We start from the raw sequence: 21,213 nt of genomic DNA, 5'->3' as shown, positions 1-21,213 counted from the left end.
CCGGTCCCTGGTGCCAAAAAGGTTGGGGACCCCTGCCTATAGCCACAAGTTGCTGCTCATCTCTCCTTCCCTGGACAAACACAGCTAAGGTAATGTTAAGAGGTGAGAGGAGGGTTTGGAAGAGGTGGAGATTTAGCAGGTTCAGCAAGGCCCTTCCGCGGGAAAGGGTGTGGGGAGAAGAGGGCTGGGAATCACTCCCAGGACATCCCTCCTGGAAGCTGGGCCACACCTCCCCACAAAGACCGCCCCTCACCCAACCTGCAAACTTCATTCCACAAACTCCTGGGTTTTGTTTTTTGTTTTTGTATTAAAAAAATATTAACAGACACAATATCAAAAACACAAATGTCATCGGTAGAGGATACAGCTGAGAACACCTGGGTCCCACCTGAGGGGCAGCACCAGGGACTCCACGGTCCACCAACCGCCCCCACCCTGGAGCAGCTCGGGGTTTGGACCACTGGCTCCTGCTTGGGCCTCAGGCCCTCCTCCTCCCATCTGGGGAGGGGGTAGGAGAGAGGATTGCCTCCCTCAATAAATAAGTGCAGCCCAACCCTCGGGGACCAGGACTAGGGCTCAGCTGGGACTCAGAGAGACCGCTTCAGCAGCCTGGCAGCAACTCTGTCCAGGGAAGGAAGGACTCCACCAGCGGTGGAAGGTGAGGCTTTTCTGGAGAGTTCCATCCTCTGTTCCCTCAAAAGCCAGAGGCAACGCCTGGATCCTGGGCTGGTGATGGGGGTCCAGCCCCCACAGCGGGAGAACCTGGGGCAGTTTGCTATTGGTTGGTCCAGCCACATCTGAGTTCTGAGAGTTGGATGTGGAAGAAGGAAGCTTCTCATGCACTCCTGGAGGTGCCCCCAAAAGTAGTCTAGCTGGTGCCATTTTCTGTGGCAGGTAAGGCTGGGCTGGACAAGCTCCCACCTTGCTCCTCCTCCTCCATAGCCAGGTCCTGAGGGCTGGAGGCCCCAGCCCCACCTTGGGCCTGGGCCTCTTCGCCGCCCTGATCCTCACAACCACCACCACCACCACCTTCGCCTCCACCCTCCTCCATGGGCTCCAGCCCCAATCCATCCAGTCCTGAGAAGAGCGGGTCATCAAGGTGGCCAGGGTCTTGGGTGCTACTACCGCAGTCCACACAGGCCTTGGAGGGAGAAAGGGAATGAGTGAGTCAGGCAAGGTTCCCTCGCTGGTGACCTGCTCCCCCAGCTCCCTTGTCCCCCAGCCCGAGAGACTTCCCCAAATGTACTTGGAAGAAACGTGAGACCACAAAGAGACTACAGGATCAAGATTGGAAAATGCACTGTATCCCGTATCTAGTCCCTACTACGGGAAAGTCACAACGTACATTAGCACTGATTTGGCCCAGAAAAAGTCTACCAAACACATGTGGTCATATAACCCAGCAGCAAACTTAGTGGAATCGCCACCTTCAGAATAATCCAATGACAATAAAAGGAGTCAGCCCTTAGCCTCTCTCCTTTGGACTTGAGCTCAATTCTTTCTTCTCCCTCCCGGCCCAGACTTCCCTCTCACCATCACATCCAGGACCCGAGGCAGCTGGCCCTTCCGCACCCAGGAGTGCACAGCACCCAGCTCCCTCCGCTGGTCCTCTGAAAACCGAGGCTGCTGTTTCTGCATGGCCCGGAGCCGCTCCCGGTCCTGCTTCAGCACAGAGGCGACGTCCCTGCCCAGGGAAGGGGTTCAGAAGGCAAAGGCTCGGAGCGGGGACCAGGGCCCACGAGGCTGGTATTCTTTCCCTACCACAAGCCCCACCTGCTGCCTCATGTCCCTCCTCTGAATCGAGTGCTCTGGGAGCTCAGGGCTCCTGAGACCAAGAAAGCTGCCCTCAGCCTGGGAGGAACTAATGCGGGAGCTCCAAAAGGCAGGGGATGGGACAGAGGGCCACAGAGCAGAGCCAGCCCCAGAAAGGAAAACCCAAGTTAGCTGCGGAGTGAAGGTCACCAAGGAGGCCTCAAACTCCTCACCTGGAGGGCACCTGGTAGGTCATCATGACACGCTGGTCAGCATTGGCCATGAGGAGCCAGATGGGATCCTGGAGCACGTACTTAATGACCTGGTCCTCGGGCTCAGCCCTGGCCTGGGCAGCCCCAGCCTCAGCCTCAGAGGAGTCGATGCTGCCGAAGTACTTGCTTGTGTGGCTGCTCTGACTGCTGCCTATGAAGCAGAGGGCCAGCCAACGTCAGGCCAGCCGGTGCTCCCCACTCCGGGGACATCGCAAGGCCTCCCTCAGGACCACATACACGTCCACTGCCCTGGCCTTGAGAGGCAGGGCCTGGGCCCAGGCAGCTCAGCCATGGTGGTGCCTGGCCTCCTAATTCCCAGTCACTGTCCTACCCTGAGAGGTATTGGGGGGACCACTCACGTGTGATACTGGCTGAGGTGCTGCCCCCCTCATGGGAGCCGGAACCAGACCCAGAGCCCAAGCCAGAGCCCAAGGAGCCTGAGGCAGCAGAGCCTGTGCCAGAGCGAGAGTCTTCTTGCAGCAACAACTCCAGGAGGTCACTGGAGCCAGAAAGCGCGTCCTGATTGGACTCAGTTACCTCCACCTGGAGGAGGGAGAAAGGAAGGAAATGGGGAGAAATTAAGGGATCGACACCTGGGTTTCCCTTCCACTGTTTCCACTGGTTGGGGGGCACACCAACCCACGTGGTCTCCGATCCCACTCCATGACAGCGGGACCAGAATGAGAGCGCAGGGAGCTGACAAAGACTAGGGACGTGATGCTGGACCATTTCCAAGTGGCAGATGCACTCATAAGTTATTGGGTTCCTTCGCAGGTGAGGCAGCTGGTGTCCACCTTATTCAGAAACTCAGCTGGGGTCACCCACCGCACTATACCACCTCATGGAGACAGAGATGGCAGCGGGCAGCGGGCAGCAGGAAGCACACAGCGGAGAGGCGAGGGGAGAAGGGCTGCGCGAGGACCATAAGCGGGTACGGGGGCAGGGGGTGCGGATCGGTGCTCACCAGTCTGGCCTCTGGCTCAGCAGCCTTCTCACTGGGAGGAAGAGGCCCAGCACTGCTGCCAGGGCCCCCCGCAACCGCGCCCCCCTCAACACGGGGGGACTCCTCGAGCTGCAGCAGATTTAGCTGGAGTGGGGAGCTGCATCTCGAGTTGAACAGTGGAGAGTCCGAGCGGTGGGGAGGGCTGGGGGGCGGGGGAGGCAGGGGCGGAGAAGGGGAGTGGGAGGCGGGGGTAGGAGGCCCCTCGGGGAGAGTCTGAGGTGCCCCATAGGGGTAGCTGGACGGGGTAGGGAAGAGATAATTAGGCAGCACCAAGGCCACAACTGGGGTCACCAGGGGGGCAGGGAAAGTTGCAGGGGGCACTGACGTGGGGGCAGGGGAAAGAGGCTGGGGGCCGCCTCGGGGAGAAAACACTGGGAGCGGATAGGGCTGGACCACAGTTGGGAAGGGAGCGGTAGCTGGTGGCGGGGGCCAGGAGGCCGAGGGTGGAACAGGTGAGGGGTGGGAGACGTAGCAGGGCGATTCGACCCGAGGGGCCTGGTGGTGACGTGAGCGCTTGGCTTTAGACCGGCAGTGGTGTCGGCGGCTGGGGGGTGTGGGGCCATGGTGGCAGCCTGTGGGGAGAAACCAGGGTTAGCGACAGCCTCAACCTGGGGTTCAGTCCCCCTGCCACCCCTACTGCCCGGCCGTTCTAACCAGGGAGAGGGCAGGGAAGGCCCCAGAGAGAGTCTGGCTTCCAAACCACTCAGAACAGAGCAGGTTCTGGGGACATGGGAGCTTCAGGGAAGAATCACAAGAGGCAGGAACAGGGGGATTTATTGAGAAAGGAGGGGGAAAGGAAAGGTTACACGAGGGAATGAGTTGGGGGTGTGCAGAAGAGACAGACGCGCTGGCAGCTGGGAGGAGCAGGGTGGGTCCATAAACAAATGGGTGGAAGGCTTCAGTCCATGTGCCAAACTGCCTCAGGCACTGCTCACGTTGGCGCTCCTTCTGCCAGTTAAGGCCACACTCTGCCTAGCTCTTGATGCAATGAAGAGGTAGGCAGGAAAGCCAAGTCCAGAGTCCTGCATCTGCCTGCCACAGGCCTCCTTCGGGCATCCATCTGCTGGGCTGCCTCCTGCCCTTGAAGCCCGACCCCCCCCCAGAGCTGTCCAGGTGCTCCTTGTCTATGTTTGGCCCAGGGTCCATACAGATGTCTTAATCAGCGACAACTGAGTCCAAGCGGGCATACCTTCTGCTCCTGCGCCCAGGCTGGTCCTGAAGCAGCTTACCTGGAGCAGAGACCTCCTCTGCCTGCCTGTCTCAGCGCCAGCCCCCCAGGCTACCCTCTTCTCGCTGCAGCCTGGAACCCTGGCCTAATGGGGAGAAGCTAGCGAGGGGCCTGTCCCTAGGCAGGGCGCTGGTGGTGGGGGAAACGCCAGCTGGGTCCCTGGAGCAGGAGCATCTCCCTCAAGAACCACCTTCCCCCAAGAGGTCTGGTCCTAGACCTGGTGGAGGACAGGGTCAGAGAAGCCAAGGGTGGCTACCTCGTTCTCCGGGGGCTGAGGGGGCCATGGAGGAGCCATTGAGTCCACGCAGTCTGCCGAGGTCACGAAAGCGGCTGAGGAAGGCCTGCTCCTCCTTCTGTGTGTGCAGGGACAGCACGGCCTTGGTCAGGCCCACAGGGCGGTAGGCGTCTGGGGCCGGGTCAGGGGCGACTGTGGGGCTAGGGGCTGGGCTGGGAGCTGGGCCTGGAGCCAGGCTGGGCAGGTCCTCCATCATGATGATGTCTGAGGAAGGCGAGACAGGGGAAAGGTCATCGGAATCACCGCAGGGGTTACCACCGCCACACCACACCCTCCCTGTGCGGCAGCTTAGCTACCCCTGGCCTCTGCCCCGCAGCCAAGCCCGGGCCCTGTGTGTATCTCTTGCCCTCCTCCCCACTGAGGACTGGCTCCGGGCCCTCTTCTCCATGCAAAACTGCCCCAGCAAGACAGAGGGTACTCAGTCCCCTCCAGTGGCACTACCCAAGGATGACAACTCCATACTCTCTTTGGAAGGGAAGCCCACCCCTTGTTTTTCCCTCCCACGTTTTCCAGGTCAATGTCCTTCTGGGTTTTTCAACAGGGTTTTTCTGACTCTCCGTGGTCAGCACCTCGGGTTGAAACCCCCACCCCAAACTGTGTGTGTGAACTGATGGTAAGAACACAGGAAGCAGGGCAGGGAAAAGACAAAGCAGCAAAGGCTGGTGGGGATGGAGGCAAGAAGTGGCAGCTCCAAGCTGAGATGGAGGCCTCCTTCTCTCCAATAGGGCCAGAAGGGGCAGGGAAAGGCGGGCGGGAGGGAGCTCTGGCTAGGGGCCCAAGGGAGCCCGGGCACTGCCCCTCACCCCAAGCCCATACCCGACTCCGGGGGCTTCTTGTCTCCCACATGGACGATGGTGGAGCTGAAGCTACACTGACTGGTGACAGACACCACGCTCTCCGCCTTATTGGCTAGGGCGAGCGGGCTCAGGGCACCTCCTACCACCGGCTCCTTCTGAGGGGTGGCCCCCTCCCCAGACAGCACTGCCAATGGATCTGTGCAAAGAGATGGTGCCAGTTACCACCATTGCCCCCACCGGGAGGTCAGGAGAGGAAATCCCAGGGAGGCGGGGGAAGGGCGGACAGCAGGGAGGGGGTGTGGAGGCTGGGGGTGGGGGCGGGCAGGGCAGAGCGAGGTGGGGGCCCCAAGGCAGGAGGGGAGAGACACAGGGCCGGCAGCCGGGCGGTGAAAACAGGGCATGCACCAGTCTTTACCTTTCTTGGTCCCAACAGGGACTGGACCTGTCCTCTGCTTGTCATCATCGGAGGCTGAGGAGGCGGTGTAGGAGGAGGAGGCACATTTACGCTTGGTCGTGCTGGGGATGTTGCAGCTCTCCAGGTACCTGGCGACGCCGCAGAACACATGAGGGCAAGGCCTGGGGTGGGGCAAGGTCAGTGCCCAAGTGGGAGAAGGTGCCAGACTGGCCTTACCTGAGGATGCTGTCCAGGCAGTTGATCTGCTGATAGGAGCAACTGGAGGCTTCTTTCCTCTCAGCCTCCTCAGGGGCCAAGGCTGGTGGGGCCTGGACTAAAGCAGGGTCTGCCCGCAGCTCTGGGTCTGGGGACTGGCAGTAAAGGTTCTTGGCCTTAAACGTGCCTGTAGCTGAGGCAAGGAGAGAAAAAAGAGAGGGAAGCTCCTCTGGGTTGGGGTGAAGGTCAGGAGACCACCTGGTCTCACTTCTCACCCCCCAACCCACGCTCACACCAACTCACCAGGGAGGCGGGACCGGGGCAGAGGCCGAGCCCGGGATTCAATAAAAAGCTGCTGCCCTTGGTGCTTCACCAGATGCACATCCTTACAGATCTGCTGGAAGGTCACCTGTGGGACAGAGAGGGACAGCGGGCAGCATTGGGAGGGAGGCCTGGCCAGTGTCAGCAGCCCAGGGCACAGAGCAACATGAGGTACCAGTGGGCAGACATGGAGACCGTGATGAGAGCAGGGCAAGAGAGACAAGGAGGGGGGACGCGGCGGGGCTCCTTTGGGACTGGCAATGCTGATTCAAAGGTGGACAGGGGAACGGGAGACTAGGGGGTGAAGTGGGAGGAGTACACTCACCGGGGCAGGAGGCCCAGGCCCCTCGGCATCACCCCCGTTGCTATCGCTGGAGGAGCCAGGGCTGAAGAGAGGGCCTGGGGAGGTCACAGGGCCGACTCCACAGAGCCCCACGGGGCTGGGGCTGTGCACGGGCTGAGGCGGAGAGGAGCAGTTAGTGTCCACAGCCCTGCACCCCACCCCTTCCTCATCTCCAAAGCCTCTTCTCCTCAACTCTCACCTGTAAGAGCAGCCGGTGGATCTGCTCTGAGAGTTCCTGGATATCAGAGTCCAGGGACAGAGCTGGGCTGGGGGCCGGGGGAGTGAACACGTCCTCATTCAGGGGTGCCCTGTGAGGTGGGAAAGGGCGAGTCAAACGCTGCCCCCTCCCACATCATCCAATGCCAGCTCTGGGTCACGGCCCACTTACGTTCGTACTTTGTGGCGGCCCAACACAAAGGCCACCTTGCGGCTCCAGGGGTGCACGAAGCCGGCCCAGCTCGTGTCCATGGTGACATACTCCCCGTTACGGGCACAAAAACGGATGGGAGAGTGGTCAAAGGGCTGGCCAGCCAGCTGTAGGACTGAAGGGAGTGGGAAATAAGGTGAGGGTCAGCAGGAGGGAGAGCTGAGCAAGACAGAGAGCCACCCCATGGGAGATCCAGGGTGGCAAGGCGCTGAGAGACGTAAGCACAAAGGCGTCCGTCCGTTAAGAAGCCCTGCGGAGAGCCGGGAGGGACGACCAGGCGAGAGGAACTCACTCTTCTTGTGGATGGCCAGCATGAGCGGTCGGTCCTCAGGGTGTAGGAACAGGAGCACTGGGGCCCCCACAAGATCCTGTGGGAGGTAGCCCAGCAGCGGGGCGGCCCTGAAATGGGAGGAGGCATCAGTCTGGCCACGGCCTCAGCCCTGGCTCCCCACTTCTCCTCCAGGCCCTGCCCTCACCTTTCATCCACATCCTGGAAGAGGCAGCTGGGTGTGTGCCGTGTCGTGAAGATCCTCTTGTCCGGGGGGATCCGGGGAGCTGAGCACAGAAAATGCAGCCACTGGGTTTCACCTGAAGTGGTCAGCTCCCCAGCCCTCCACGCTGCCTGGGGCCCAGGCTGGCTGGCAATCCTCCCCACAGCCCTTCCCTGGGCCTTCTGGCCTACAAAGATGGCCGGGACCGTTCTTGTGCCCCATAGTAGTAATGAGCTGAGAACAAGACACTCTGCTCTACCCTCTCCTAGCTCAGGACTCTTTTCCAACTCCACTTCTAAAGGAGACCTCAAATCCTCATCTTTACAATACCCTCTCTGTTCCAAAATTCCAAGGGACTGAATCGTGCCTCCCAAACTCAGGTCCTGCCTCACCCTCAGCCTAGAGAAGGTGCATCCCTCCCACTCCCACCAGGCTAGGCCCCTGGCCTGCCCACCTTCGTAACCCGAGTGGATTCGCTCTGCAATGAGCAGGCAGCATGGCTGTGCCGGGGCCCCATCTGAGACCCGGATTTTGGTCACATATGGGGTTAGGCGAAATGGCTGGTACCGAGGCCCTGGATCCCGGTCAGGACCTCCTCTAGCAAGGGAAACAAAGAGGGAAAGAGGCGTTAGGGACCATCAATGAAAGGCCACCTACCCTCCACCTCACGGTCAGGATTCACACAGTAAAGAAGGGAGACGAGTAGAAAGTAGAGGGGATCTGCTCCCACCTACCTGATACGGCAGAAGACAGACTTCTCCTGGGTGAAATCCTTGAAGCCTGAACCTGGGACAGACCAGGAGAGAGGTGAGCACAGGCCCCCACATCCTCCCTGGGCTGAGAAGAACCCAGCAAGGAATACCTTGGGTCCCCCGGTCCCTCCCAGAGGGGGCTTCCTGTGACTGCTCATCTCCCCCAGGCACTTGGGGACCTCACCTGCCGAAGCCCCAGCACCCCAGGTGGGCAGGCGGGATGGGGCAGTGGAACCATAGAAGACGCCTACATCCTGGGGAGCCAGGAGCTCAGAGAAGCGGGCGCCCCGGAACACGTCCCGCTTGCAGTGCAGCAGGATGCCTGCCTGCTCCGAAATGTAGACGATTCGGCCTGTCAGGAAGGAGACGGCCACGGAGAAGGTATCCTGGGCAGGAGAGCGAGGAAAAGAGCGGATTCAGAAGCCATGGGAGTGGGGATGAGGGTGAGTTAGGACAGGGAAGCTAGGCGGTGGCTGACCTGGTTGCGAAGTGTGTACTCAGACGTGATGTGCTCCAGCTCCTCCAGAGTATAGGTAGACATGTCCATGGCGCAAGGCTCCCCCTCCTCCAGGCTCCACTGCTGGTAGTATTCCTGGTTGGCTACAGGGTGAGGGCAGTGGGGCATTCAGGGAGATGGCCCCCCCACCATAGAAGCCCAGGACCTGGCCACTGCCCTCCAAGAAAGCACCACTCACCCTGCACCTGCTTGACACAGGCCAGTGCGTACTGCAGTGTGGCCAGGGTCCCAGAGCGGCCCTTGCCTCGGCGCTCTGGCGGCAGCCGAAGCTTGAGCTCCCGCAGTGCTGTCATCAGTTCCTTCTGGGTCCTTGCGCGGGCGGACTGTTCACTGCTGCAAGGCCCACGGGAAGGGAGGGGGGTATAGGCATTAGTCTCAAAGCATGGCCCAGGCCCCCAGCCTCTCCCCCAGCCCTTACCCCACAAACCTGCAGCCACTGGTAGATGGATTGTCCTGTTCTGAGCTGGCGCTCAGGAGGCTGTAAGCAATGGAACTGCTGGGTGGGGATGGACTCTGAGAGTTTGTGCTAAAGGAGAAGCAAACAGGCCCAAGATGAAGAGAAAGTGGCTGGCAGCGCGGGCCTTTCTCCTAGCTCGGCCTGCTCATAAGACCACTCCCAGGCCCTGTAACACACGTCCATACACACCTCTTGCTGCTCTCAGTGGTCTCCAGCAGGGCCGAGTCCTTGCCATTGCCAGATGAGGAGCTATGTGAGCTACGCTGAGATGCACCCCGGGACTCGAGCCCGTTGGACTCATTGCCACTTGAGCCATTGCTGTTGGCATCCGTGTCATCAGCCAAGCCAGCGCCAGGGCAAGACCGGTGCTGTGGTGGCCCAGGGGATGGGGCCCCTCCGGGACAAAAGGATTCCCCTGGCCTGGGGTCCCCTCCCCCATCAGCCCCTTCTAAGGGGCCACTCATGTCTGGGCCATGGGGAGGGCTGGCAGAAAACAGTGATGACGGAGAGGCCACCACGGATGCACAAGGGGGCCGGGAGGCCTGGCTAGGGGAGTGAGGTGGAGGACCCAAGCCTCTGAGATTGTGAGAAGTTCGATCACAGCCAGTACCTGGAGAGGGAGACCATAAGGAGGGCTTAGAAAAAGCTGGTCTGTGAACTTCACAGTACCTGCCAGCTTCACTCAGACCCTACCCCCACATGCCCCCATGCTCCTGGGAGCCCGGCTTCCAAAAGGGAGCTTTAGGTAAGTTCTGTTTCTTGCCCCGCCAGGGGGTTGGAGGTGGGAAGGGGCATTTCTTTGGCTTTCCCCCATATGCCTTGCCAGCGTGGCCTGGGTAAGACAGCCTGAGCAGTCTACTAGAAGAACGGCTGTAGGCCAAAGTCTGGACACCTTCCAGCCCCAAATTCCCCTCGGGCTCCCACTCTGCCTGAGACTCCAAGGCCTCTGGGCAGGGGGTGAGCCAATCTCCTCCTATATTTAGGTCTCGGAGCTAATTTTATCTGTGGGCGGCGCCACCCCCGCTGCACATGCGCGGGGACATGCGCGGCCCCACCATGCGCTTCCGCCACCGCCGCGGTCACCAGGGAAACCGACGTCAGCAGCTGAGCTCAGCGGTTGCTGGAGGGACCACAGAAGGGCGGGAGGAACGACCCTCCCCCATTTCCCGGCGGAAGAAGGGGATCTACCTCCTCCCACACAGGCGGGTGTGGCCAGGGTTCGCCCACCTCGAGTACACCCTCAGTCCCCTGAAAGAGGCGGCCCATCGGGGTTCCGTGGACTGGCCCCACTCCCCAGGGCAAAACACAACCGCCACCGCCCTCCACACAAAAGCCCCACAGCCTGACGCTCGCCTGGATCCCAGTCATTCTGTTCATTCGCACACAGCCTTACCTTCTCCGGCCCCTACACTCTGTCCTGACCCCCAGAACAGAAACCGGCATCTGCTATTGTCAGGGATCTAGGAATTCTCTCTCCTCAGTCCGCTACTTTTCTAGACACCCATACCCCGCCCCCATCCGAAGCAGACACACTCAGCTCTGAGCAAGAGATGCACAACAGCCAACGGATATTTCTTCCCCTACTCTGGGTCCAACCACACCCCCAACCCCCTCAAGCATTTTCTGAGCGCCAAGAGAAAAGGCAAGGTTGTGGCCAACAGCAGGAACTAAAGCTGGGAACGGGATGTTCCAGCCCGAAACGGGCTGACATCACGGCCGGCGCCGGGCCAGGGATTGAGGGGGGAGAGAGCGGAGCGCGGAAAAGTCAGAGGGATCCTGGTACCCAGGGAAACCCGGAGACCCTCCCGAGTGACAGGAAAGGCGGCAGGCGGCATGCCTGCTGAGGGTCAGGTGTGGGACTGGAAGAACTGGCAGCGCGAGGCAAAGCGGAGGTAAGAGGGTCAGGAGTGCAGACATCCGGTGCAGGGTTGCAAGGATCCCCTGGATCCCCGGGAGCAGAGAGAGAGTGGACAGCGGAAAGGAAGACGGATTTACTGGTGGGCCATCAGAGCGCCTGGGCCGAAAGCGGCACATTAGGCTGGAAATGGCGATCCAGTTTTGGGCTGGTAACCGGACCCTGGGTGGTCAAGGAGACGCCTACCTGTCCCGCGCGAGCGCCCTTCGGCCGCCTGCCCACCGTTGCAGCCCGCAGCCGAGTGGAAGCTCCGCGGGGCCAGGAGGCGGGTTGCATAATGCCAGGCACTGCCCCTCATTGGCCTCCTACCGGAGGAGCCACAAGCCCCGCCCTCGATTGGCTGGGGATCTCATCCTGGTCCGTGATTGGCTACTGGCCCCTACTGAGGTCAGGTCTGTGTCACACACGCGCGCGCACGTGGATCTGGGTGCTGGCACTGAACCGAAGGGCCCCAGACACCACCGCCCAGCCAATGGGCGCAGGACGCCTTGTACAGTGCATACTGAAAGGGAGGGGAGGGGAAAAGAGGGGAAGTAAACTGTCCCTTTTCCGGGAAAATGCTCGGGCCACAATAGGTGCCTAAGAAATATTCACTTACTGAACTGAGCAGCCTTGCAGGACACCTTGGCCTTGCTGGGGGTGGAAAAAAGAAATGCAAGTCCTGGTGAGTGAGCTAAAATGGATGAGATGGCTGGTCCCTGGGAGAAGGGGGACAGACAGAAACCTGGCTTGACCTTTCCTGGGTTCCCTTCCCCAGCCTTTTCTTAATAAAGCTGTTTTACCTAACCCTTTCCTCTGACACTTAAAATACTTGGACAGCTAGGAGGAAGGCAATTGAGTATCCATGTGTGCAGGAGTGGGGGCGGGAGTGTGGGAGTGGAGGATACAAATAATACAATGGGTACCCAGAGCCAATAGGAGCTGTGAAGGGAAACAATGGCAGGTGTTTCCGTGGCCAGTCAGAGAAAAGGTCTCCAGGCAGCCTACTCGTTGCTTCTCTTGAGGATGTAGCAACACACAATTAGGGCTGCCCCCGAAGTGAAGGACCAGAAGCCCAGGGTTACAGGGGAACAAAGGGAATACCTGAGAGACCCTATGCAGAGAAAGGTGGGGTGGTAAGGGCTTCAGATCCCCACTGTTAGGAAAAGAGAAAGCCAAGGACATCCTCTTTCTACTGTATTCCCTAGTCCCTAAGGCAGAACTTGACACATTATAGGTGATCAATAAAAAACAGTGATTTTTTTTTAGTTCACTTGGTTAGAGCATCGTCCTGATATGCAAAGTTTGTGGTTTTGATCCCTCATCAAGGCACATACAAGAGTCAACCAATGAATGCATAAGTAAGTGGAACAAATCAATGTTTCTCTCTCCTTTCCTCTCTCTAAAATCAATAAATAAAAATTTAAAAATAAAATAGGGGAGGGGAAGGGGCCTCAACAATGAGGAAGGAGCTGAAAATTACAACTTTTTTTAAAAGAAGAGAGAACAGAACACTGAGTCCTAAAAAAAGAACAGGGGCCTGATCTGGGGGCTGAAGTGCCGGGCTGGGCCGAGGAGCGCTGCAGGCGCACAGGCCCACTCCATCCAGGGCTGTGAGGAGCAGCTTCTGTCGGGCTCCTCGAAAATGTGGTTGGCAGAGTGAAGAGCGCCCCCTCCCCCAGCTAACGCTGACACAATCAGCTGTGGGTGCACGCCCCTCACTGTCACGTGGCCTACGCTTTCCTTGGCAGTGGTGTTCCCCACTGGGGGGCCAGGGGGAAAGCTCAGTGGAAAAACTGGGGGCGGGGGCAGGAGGGAATAACATAACATAGAAAAACCAAAGCAAGAAAACACAGGAAACAAAGGATTCAGGAGCTTGGGTTTCCAGACTTCTCTACTTGAAAATGTACCCCCAACTCACATACTGTGGCCCTGTCCCTTGTCTCATTTTCAGCAGTCTCTTCTCTGGAAACAATTTTTCTTCCACCCTAGTTCACCTCAGGGATTTAGGTGTAACCTCCCCTGACACAGACAGTCCTTGCTCTCCCTCCTCCACCTCCATATTTATTTCTTGCATAGACAAAAGGGTCCAGCGCTCCAGCAGCCCTCACCTGCTCCCACGGCCCAGGTTGTCCTGCCTCACGGTCCCCACAGTAACCAGGCCCTGCTGCCGTCAATGGAGGAGAGGGGGCGGGAGAGCGCGGTGACGTCAAAGCCGAGGAAGGGGGCGGGGCGAGAAAGCGGGGGAATGTGGGGCAGGGAGGCTGGGGAGGCAGCGGTTTGGATGGCGGCCAGCCCGAGAGGGCGGCGGCCAGCGCACTTAGGAACATCATGTTCTCTTGGCTGGTGGCCCAGGACAAGCACAAACCCGGGCGCCTCCCCCAACCCAACGACAGCCGTCCTGTCCCAAAGCCAGGGATTCCTGGAGAGAGGATTAGAAGGAAGGGGTCCCCCTCCCCCTCCCCTATGACTGGTTCTCTTCCAGACACGCATCGCCCTCCCCTAGGCTTGTCCCCACAGCTCTTGGCACTGGCTTTTCCCCTCTTCCAAACTGTACACATTTGCTGGCCGAATCCCAAACAGCCAGGGTGGGGAAGCTGGAGGCCCAGGTTCTGTGAGAGAACACGCACCTTTGCTCTTTCAAAGGCCCCCTTCAGGCCTGAATCTCTCGTTACCATGGCAAAGAGGAAGGGGGGGAAGGGAGGAGAATGGGTCTAAGATGAGGAAATCGAACTGGGACAGCAAGTGGCTCAGCCTAAAGCCTGGCTCCTGGCAGAGGGGTAAAAGGGTGGAATGAGGGATTTGGGCAGGTGCCTGAAGACCGGAACCAGGAAGAGGGAAATGCAGACAGAGTCACCAAAACTTGCAGAAAAACTTGAAAATGTGAGAATAATTCCTAATCACAATATTCACATAAATCTCTCACCCCGCCACTCTTGTTTTGTCAGTCTATAGGCATTTTTTAGCTAAATAATTTTTAAAACATGACCCAGGCATTATGCCAAGCACTTTACATACATTTTCTTATTTAATCCCCAGAGCAACCCTTTGAGATGGGTATCATTCTCCCCATTCCATAAGGACCTACTCAGGCTCACAAGTTACTAAATGCTGACTAAATTGCCTCATAATATGTTCTCAGGCTCTTAACAAATAGAGCGCAGAGTTCAAATGTAACCTATGATAATGGCTTGTCATGCTGGCTTCTTAGCTTTCTGGAACCTGTGAAGGGTTACCCAGCACTGGGAAACCTGACCCTCTCAAATGTCCAGGCGATTGAGTTTGGTGCCTAGAACTCAGACTCCATTTAACCCCTCCTATCATTTAGGACGTTCAGTTTGCACTCCCCACACATTTCCAATCATCATAGCCCCAGTTTTCACATGCTCACAAAGTCCTTGAGTTCATCCTAGCACCTACTAGCCCCAGTGATTTCCTAGGGACTCCACTTCGTCACTCTTACACTCCCACAGGCCTCGTTGTTTGCACAGTTACCAGAGCACCCTGTTGGTGCCTCCTCACCTTCAGGGGCTCAGGAAGGCATGTGCACAGCCAATCTGTACAACCTCATCCTCCCTCTCAGGATCCAACAAAGGGTGAGGTTGCTACCTCACCTTTACTTCAAAGGATGGCTCCCCTTTACTCATAAGACATCCAGAGCCATATGACTGGTTCAGGGTCACACAAATCATCAGCATGTCAAACCTTTTGAACCCTCCTACCTGCCCTACCAGGGCGTCCCTGCAGCCCCAGAACCCCTGCGCCTTCCAAGTGCTTAAGGCACATACCCAGACAGCAGCCATGCACTGGAACGTCCCCCACTCACTCTCAGAAATCCCGAGCCTGCATCTCCCTGGGAGCAGGGGTCTCAGCTCCCTTAGGTCGCTGAGGGCTTCCGAGCCCCGCCTCCCAGGCAGTCAGGGGTCCAGGTGCCCTAGGGCAGTGAAAGATCTGATCTCAGAGGCTCCCCCAGACCTCACCCTCGTCCCTCTAGCGCGGAGTTATGGTCTCTTCCCTAGAACGATCAAGGCTTCCGCCGCTACGATCAGGGCTCCCACCGTTGCGATCACGCATTCGCTGTATCCCCACCGCACCCCCCCACCTCACCCACGCAAACACACTCCATTAACATCCCTACTGACATAACGCACCACCCAAGAAAAACTCACATTGACCACCACTCATCTCCCCCTACCTCCGAGCACTCACCTCCTGGCAAGCACGCGGGGGTCCAATCTCTTCCCAAGTAGGACCGCCGCGACTGGGACTTGCTTCTCCAGGCCCGCCCACCGGCTGGGATGCCACGCCCCTCGAGCTTATTGGCCTAAGGGCGCGGATCCATGCCCAGCGCCGCGTGCCATCGCCCGACCTCCGCGTAGTCGCCATTGGTGCTGCCTGCCGCCCGTCATCATCTGATTAGTCGGTTTGCCAATCCTCAGTGACAAGTCCACGTGCGGGCGGGCCGCCCCCGGAGAGCGTTGATCCACAGAAAGCCTCGCCCCCATCCACTTCCGAAGTTCTTATTGGCTGTGGCAACGTCCCCCCAGCCTAGAGCCGTGACGCAAATACCGGTCCAGCCCTCCAAACTTCCTCATAGGCTGAGAGGTCTCGGAGCTGTAGAGGACACGTGCGAGCGATCTCACGCGGCAACTTGTTTACCTAGAAGCTGGGGATTTTCCTTGACGACACTCTACTCGAGACTGTGGAGTCTGCGCAGGCGCAGGCGCAGGGAGTGTGACCCGCGCGCAGGCGCTGATGTGGCTGATGCGTGCGGCAGTCGCTTTGATGGGGGCGACTTGTGCGGACACCCTGAGTGCAAGCGTCCCAGCTTGAAGAGAGCAGCCTCCGTCACCGCCTTCCCCAGAGCTGAGACTCTGGCACTGGGACCCTGAGGCTCCTAGAAGCCGGAAGGTGCAAGCACTAGGATGAAGAGCTGTCTTCAGACCCCAGTGCCACCATGAGAGTGAAGAGGACAGCAGGCTCCCAGATTCTTTTCTATGGACCAGACCAGGCGCTTCTCACAAACCCGGAGTGAGGCCGGCTTGGTTACTACCCTCTGCCTCACAAATGCGACTGAGATCCAGAAAGGTTACATAATCCTTCTGGACGAACACACCAGTCGGTAGTGGGGCCAAGATTTGAACCGCGGTCCCTAGCACTATAACGAAGTAGGTCCTAGGGCCTGTGGGAACCCTAAACCTTACAAGTATTCAGTAGATGAAATATTAGAAAGTCCTGAGCACTGACGGGAATATAGTGTAGTAAACCCTCAAAAAATGGCGAACATTATGACAACTGTGTACTCAAAAGAATCATCTCGGTTCCTTAGAACTGCTAAATCAGAATCTCCAGGGAAGGGGCCTAAAAATCTACTTTAAAAGAATTGCTGGTAGTTCTTAGGAGCTGACAAGTTTGGGAAACACTATCTGGCTGCACTCATTGTTAAAGCACCCAGGGACAAGAATGCTAGGGTGCCATATTAGGGGCATCATGGACTAGCGCCAGGAGTCTGACAAGAGTGCAGGGGTAAGTTCAGTATTTATTAACCCCTTCTGGATGCTGGACTGCTAGGCACAAAGTGGAAGAGATGTTTCACCGAAGTTGGCCATTTACTTCAGATCTAGGTATAAATGACTCCAGAAGCGACTGCACAATGTCTGGAAGTTAAATCAAGGGGTAAAAGGGATCCAACAAACAGCAAGAGCATACCCTCAGGTAATGGAGAACGGAAAGCTGGGAAACCTAGGCTTCAGGGTTCCCCAGGGTGAGACACAGGGATCATCAACACTCCCATTAACCACGCGTGGTACCGCTTGGTGCCCCACCGTGGCCACTTTGGGAATCACACTTTGCCCTGCCCAAGGTCAGGCCCTCCAGCAAAGCTCAGTCCCTTCCCAATGTATCTTCTCAATCTTCGGGACAAACCTGCAGACCCAATACCTTTCCCGTTGGTTAAGAAGAGGCCTTAGAACAGACACCATTTAGTTACTCATTACACATTTATTGTACATTTTCACAATCTGGATGCGCCACAGAATTGGGGGCATGGGGTGAAGGAATGGGGGGCAGAGGACACTGGGATAATATGGGGGATCTAGAGCACAGCATCCCCACCCCCAGCATCTCTCCCTACCCTTTCACACCACAGCTTAGATCTCCCTGTTCCCCCTCCACACAGAAACCTTGAGTGTGGGGGAAAGAGTTGGGGGGGTCCCCTCCAGTGACAGTTTAAGGAACTGTACCCTCAGGCCCCCCCTGATTGTGCCATTTAAAAAGACATTAGACCTTTCCTCTATCACTTCACCTAAGGAGAAGACAGGTCTCTCTCTGGGCTCAACCACCCTGGAGAAGGGCAAGAACCCCCGTCTTCCAGCAAGTTCCACACACATTGGCAGTGACTAGTACCCCCCATCCTGAATTCGGGTGGGGGGCAGTCAGAGGAGCTGGGCAGTGAAGGAGGCAACACCCTCCAAACTGGGGAGGAGAGTTTTCAGTCCAACCCCCAGCAGGGATGGGGCCAGAGGAGACTTCAGGCAGGAACTGGGGAGATTCTCTGCCCTGCTCCACTCCTCTCCAAGGCAGTGATGACCCCTCAGACACTGGCAGCCACCTCTCCCAAAAGAGATCAGATTGTGGCCAACCCCCAACTCTCCTGGAGGGAGGAGGAGGGGGAAGATCAGACAGATGGGAGGGAGGGAGACCCCATGGGAATGTCAGTTGAGTGCCCCACATGAAAACTGGGGATCAGGAATGTGGGGAAAAACTCCATGTGGCAGAATTATTGGTCCATCATAACACACTGAACTCCAAGACACTTACACACCAGCTCCGGGGAGGGAGAGGAGGGGACAAGAGGTTTGGAAAATGGGGGTAGGGGAGGCAAACTGGACTACAGGGGCTAGGAGATGATTCTGGGGGCCAGAACAGCCTGGCTCCCCAAAAAGCCCAGGCTCCCCACCACCTACAAGTAATGTCATGCAAATGAAACTGTGATACAATGACCAATGAGGACCAACTCCTCAGTGGAAACAAACAAACCAACCAACCACGGGTTGAAAGAATGAACTAAAGAATGATGAACAAAAAAGGAAACCAAAAGGGATGTCAGTATGTAAATGAATGCTAATTAACATGCTGGAAGCTCCCAGACCTTGGGATTCTTAGGACCAAGTGGGGCCAGTCTCAGAGCCTCCCAAATAATGCAAAGAAGATGCACCTAGGGAGGCCTGGACAATTGCTTTTTGTTTCTGTTTTTTGTAGGGGGGTGGGGGTATGGGGAAGGCCAGGGTGGGAGGAAGGATCAGCTAAATCCAAGGGAAGAAGGAGAGGAAGAGGGGCTATTGCATAGCAGATGCAAATGAAGGGACTTGGGGCTGGTCAGGAAAAGAGGGAAAGGGAAGGAGGGAAAGAGAAAGGTGGTGGGAACCTCAGGAAGGGGTGTTAAGGACAACCGGAAAAATCTTCTAGTAATAAAACTACAAACAGACCAAATATATATAATATTATATATGTATAAATAACAGCTGGCTATTTACAGGGGGCACACACACGGACACACACACGGATGGGGGGCTGGAAGATATGGCTGAGAGGTGGAGGAGCGGCTGGGGATGGGTGGGGATGAGAGGCCCTTCTCTGGGCAGGCTCCTCGGGGGTTTAAGAGCTGAAGTAAACTACAGAGAGGGAAAGAGAAGGAAGAAGAGGGAGAGGGGAGAAAGAGAGGAGAGAAAGCAGTGTGTCAGGCCTGGCCCCGCTTCCACCCTCCCCACTCCCCAGCTGGCTGACATCCCTTCCCCTCTAGGCCTCAGGTTCTCCACATGTAAAGCAAGGGGGCTGGCCAGGGGGCTTCTAAGGTCTCTTCAACCCCATGGCATGGCCTTGGGACCAGAGACCCCCCCCCCCCCAGTGCTATGGCCTCTGAAACCACAAACTCTTAATCAATGGTTTTCTAGCCATGCCTCAATTCCCAAGGGCCTTTCCTGCTCTCTTACTCCCCAGTTCCAGGCTTCCCAGACGGGGGTCCTCCTCAAGGAAACAGTGGGGATCCACCAGCTTTCCTGTTTTCAAAAATCTGAACAGAATTGCCCACAACCAGACAAAGCACTGGCTAAACAACATCAAGGTGTTGGGCTCTAAATGAATCAGAACCGCCACTGGCAGCTTTATATACTTTCTGCTGAATAGTAAAAACTACATTAATGACCTTCAAAACCCAGAACTCATAGGGGAAACCTCTCCAAAGAAAAGGGCCCTAGCCACTCCTACCATACTCACCAATGATGATGATGAGGATGATGGCGCAAATCACTCCCAAGATGATCATCATCTGGAGGTGAGAGGGGAGAGTCAGTGAGACAGATCATGAAACCCCTATTCACCCACCAGTCCTCCTAACTGGTTCCACCCTTACCTTGAGGTTTTTCCACCAGTATTTGCGCTTGAGCTTGGCTGCACTTGTTTCAAACTGGGAGGCTCCCGCCTGGAGTGCATCCGCACGGTCGTCCAGCTCCGACAGCTTCTGGTCCCGCTCCAGGACCTTGTCCACGTTCACCCTCATGATGTCCACCACCTGGGGGACAAGACCACAAGGCAGGGGGTGTGCCAAGGCCACCTCAATGAGGGCACTCCTGTACCACCACGTGCCCACATACAGAACATGCACCCTGATGTTGCCAGGCTAACATGCCAAGGACACACACCGAACATACCTACCACACCTGAGGCCACACAAGGAGCATATATTGGGAGCAGATGATAGCCAGACATCTCAGATGTCAAAGCAGCACCCTCGATCGAGTTTCAAGCAGCTTGCCTGTCACCAGAGCACGTCTGCCCAGGCTGAAACACCCCAGGCTAGCAAGGCTACCATTCCAGGGACCTTTCAAGTGCACGCTGACAGGGATGGGGCATGCTACCTTTCTTCCAAAACTCATAAAGGTGAACTGTCATCATCCCTAGCTCAAGTGGATCCCCACACTAGTTTGCCAACCTTCCCACTGCCTTCGGCACCCCTCCCCCCCCTCCAACTCACCTCATCCACCTGGGCCTGTGTCTGCTGCAGTCTTCTGTTACTGGTGAGGTTCGGAGGGGGCCCAGGGGGACCTCCCTCCCCAGCCGGGGCGGCGGGGGGGACGGTGGCAGCGGTAGCCGACCTGGGGGGCAGAGACGGATTAAGGCCCCGGCCCCGAATGCTTCGGCCCCGCAGTCAGGGCTCCGCCCATCTGCCTGTCTCTCCATCCTTTCCTCCCTTCCTCCTTCCCGGGAGGAAGGCCACCCGCTGGAAGTCCCGGATCCCGTCCGGCCCCACCGCCTAAAAGATCCGTGACCTTGAATGAGGCCCCCTCCCCCATCCAGGCCTCGGTTTCCCCGCCTGTTAAATGAGGGCGACCTCAGAGACTTGGTCTGGGGTCGACTCGAAAGGACAGGGGCTGGGCGAGAGGGCAGACACCGGGTCCGCTCCCTCCTGCAGCCACCGCCCGCGCGCAGTCACGGGCGCTGGCTCGGCCTCCGGGCGTGGGGAGCGCGGGGCGCGGGTCGAACCCTGGGTCTGGGGCCCAGGGCGGCGATCGGCTCAGGCCAGTGCAGGAAGGGCAAGAGCGGCAGACTCACATGGCGCGGGCAGCGGGCGCAGGACTTGGCAACTACAGGGATGGCAGCAGCACCAGCAGCGGCGGCAGCTCGCGCTAGCTCCGACTGGCGCTGGCTGCCGGGGACGGGAAGATGGCGGCCGCACGTCACCCACATCCGGGCACTGCGGGCGGGGGTGGGGCGCCGTGGTGACTGGTCCGGAGCGGGGCCGCGGGGGCCGGGCGCAGCGGGGAGGGGGGCGTGCCCGCGGGGCGGCGGTCTCGGCGCTACCGGGTCCCCTCATCTCCCGCCGCTTCCCGGCTGCGGCCTCCGCACGCCCCCCGCCACCCTGCCCTGTGGGACCAGAGTCCACACAGCCGTCTCCTGTGCTCTAAATCAGTCTGCACCCCACACAGCCCAAGGTCTCACCCTTTAGCCAGGTCCTAGTACCTGGTGAGTCGCCTTCAGCCCTGGGCACGGGCTGGGG

General features: G+C 58.1%; 2 protein-coding genes across 5 annotated transcripts; both read right to left on the bottom strand.

The window, feature by feature from the left end:
* Positions 1 to 265: 265 nt before the first annotated feature.
* PER1 (period circadian regulator 1) lies at positions 266 to 15,437 on the bottom strand. 4 transcript variants are annotated; one of them, XM_054575699.1, is made up of 24 exons: positions 15,369 to 15,431; positions 14,986 to 15,093; positions 9,455 to 9,875; positions 9,236 to 9,334; positions 8,987 to 9,141; positions 8,770 to 8,891; positions 8,476 to 8,677; positions 8,274 to 8,325; positions 7,994 to 8,136; positions 7,525 to 7,603; positions 7,341 to 7,447; positions 7,010 to 7,163; positions 6,821 to 6,929; positions 6,604 to 6,735; positions 6,261 to 6,366; positions 5,979 to 6,150; positions 5,763 to 5,890; positions 5,367 to 5,543; positions 4,512 to 4,754; positions 2,989 to 3,599; positions 2,384 to 2,567; positions 1,986 to 2,175; positions 1,534 to 1,684; positions 266 to 1,141 (listed from the first exon to the last, which is right to left on the bottom strand). In XM_054575699.1, exons 3-24 carry the CDS (start codon positions 9,727 to 9,729, stop codon positions 869 to 871), a joined length of 3,864 nt encoding a protein of 1,287 aa, XP_054431674.1. In that variant the 5' UTR covers positions 9,730 to 9,875; positions 14,986 to 15,093; positions 15,369 to 15,431; the 3' UTR covers positions 266 to 868. The 4 variants fall into 4 exon arrangements, with proteins under 4 accessions (XP_054431674.1, XP_054431673.1, XP_054431671.1 ...); XM_054575698.1 differs by lacking the exon at positions 14,986 to 15,093 and having other exon boundaries at positions 15,369 to 15,437; XM_054575696.1 differs by lacking the exons at positions 14,986 to 15,093; positions 15,369 to 15,431 and adding an exon at positions 11,367 to 11,674.
* Positions 15,438 to 17,129: 1,692 nt separating this feature from the next.
* On the bottom strand, positions 17,130 to 20,903 carry VAMP2 (vesicle associated membrane protein 2). The gene is made up of 5 exons (XM_054575695.1): positions 20,769 to 20,903; positions 20,191 to 20,311; positions 19,570 to 19,728; positions 19,434 to 19,485; positions 17,130 to 18,832 (listed from the first exon to the last, which is right to left on the bottom strand). Coding segments are annotated over exons 1-5 (351 nt in total). The 5' UTR covers positions 20,771 to 20,903; the 3' UTR covers positions 17,130 to 18,815.
* Positions 20,904 to 21,213: the final 310 nt, after the last annotated feature.

The sequence above is a fragment of the Pteronotus mesoamericanus genome, unplaced genomic scaffold, assembly GCF_021234165.1.
Source record: "Pteronotus mesoamericanus isolate MK-2021 breed Mesoamerican mustached bat unplaced genomic scaffold, CSHL_Meso_final contig_317, whole genome shotgun sequence".
Taxonomy (NCBI): Eukaryota; Metazoa; Chordata; class Mammalia; order Chiroptera; family Mormoopidae; genus Pteronotus; species Pteronotus mesoamericanus.
The sequence above is the reverse complement of the archived record's forward strand: the minus strand, read 5'-3'. Positions and strand labels throughout refer to the sequence as shown.

What these genes read in the sequence shown, in the direction of transcription:
- PER1 (XM_054575696.1), bottom strand. Translation starts at nt 11,478, where the DNA reads ATGAGGGGCAGTGCCTGGCATTATGCAACCCGCCTCCTGGCCCCGCGG. An exon ending in GGCCTGGGCCTCCTGCCCCG is followed by an intron (nt 6,367 to 6,603) that starts GTGAGTGTACTC and finishes TCTGTCCCACAG; the next exon opens with GTGACCTTCCAGCAGATCTG. An exon ending in CTCGGGTCCTGGATGTGATG is followed by an intron (nt 1,142 to 1,533) that starts GTGAGAGGGAAG and finishes TCTCCCTCCAAG; the next exon opens with GCCTGTGTGGACTGCGGTAG.
- VAMP2 (XM_054575695.1), bottom strand. An exon ending in CACAGGCCCAGGTGGATGAG is followed by an intron (nt 19,729 to 20,190) that starts GTGAGTTGGAGG and finishes CTTGTCCCCCAG; the next exon opens with GTGGTGGACATCATGAGGGT. An exon ending in ACTGGTGGAAAAACCTCAAG is followed by an intron (nt 19,486 to 19,569) that starts GTAAGGGTGGAA and finishes TCTCACCTCCAG; the next exon opens with ATGATGATCATCTTGGGAGT.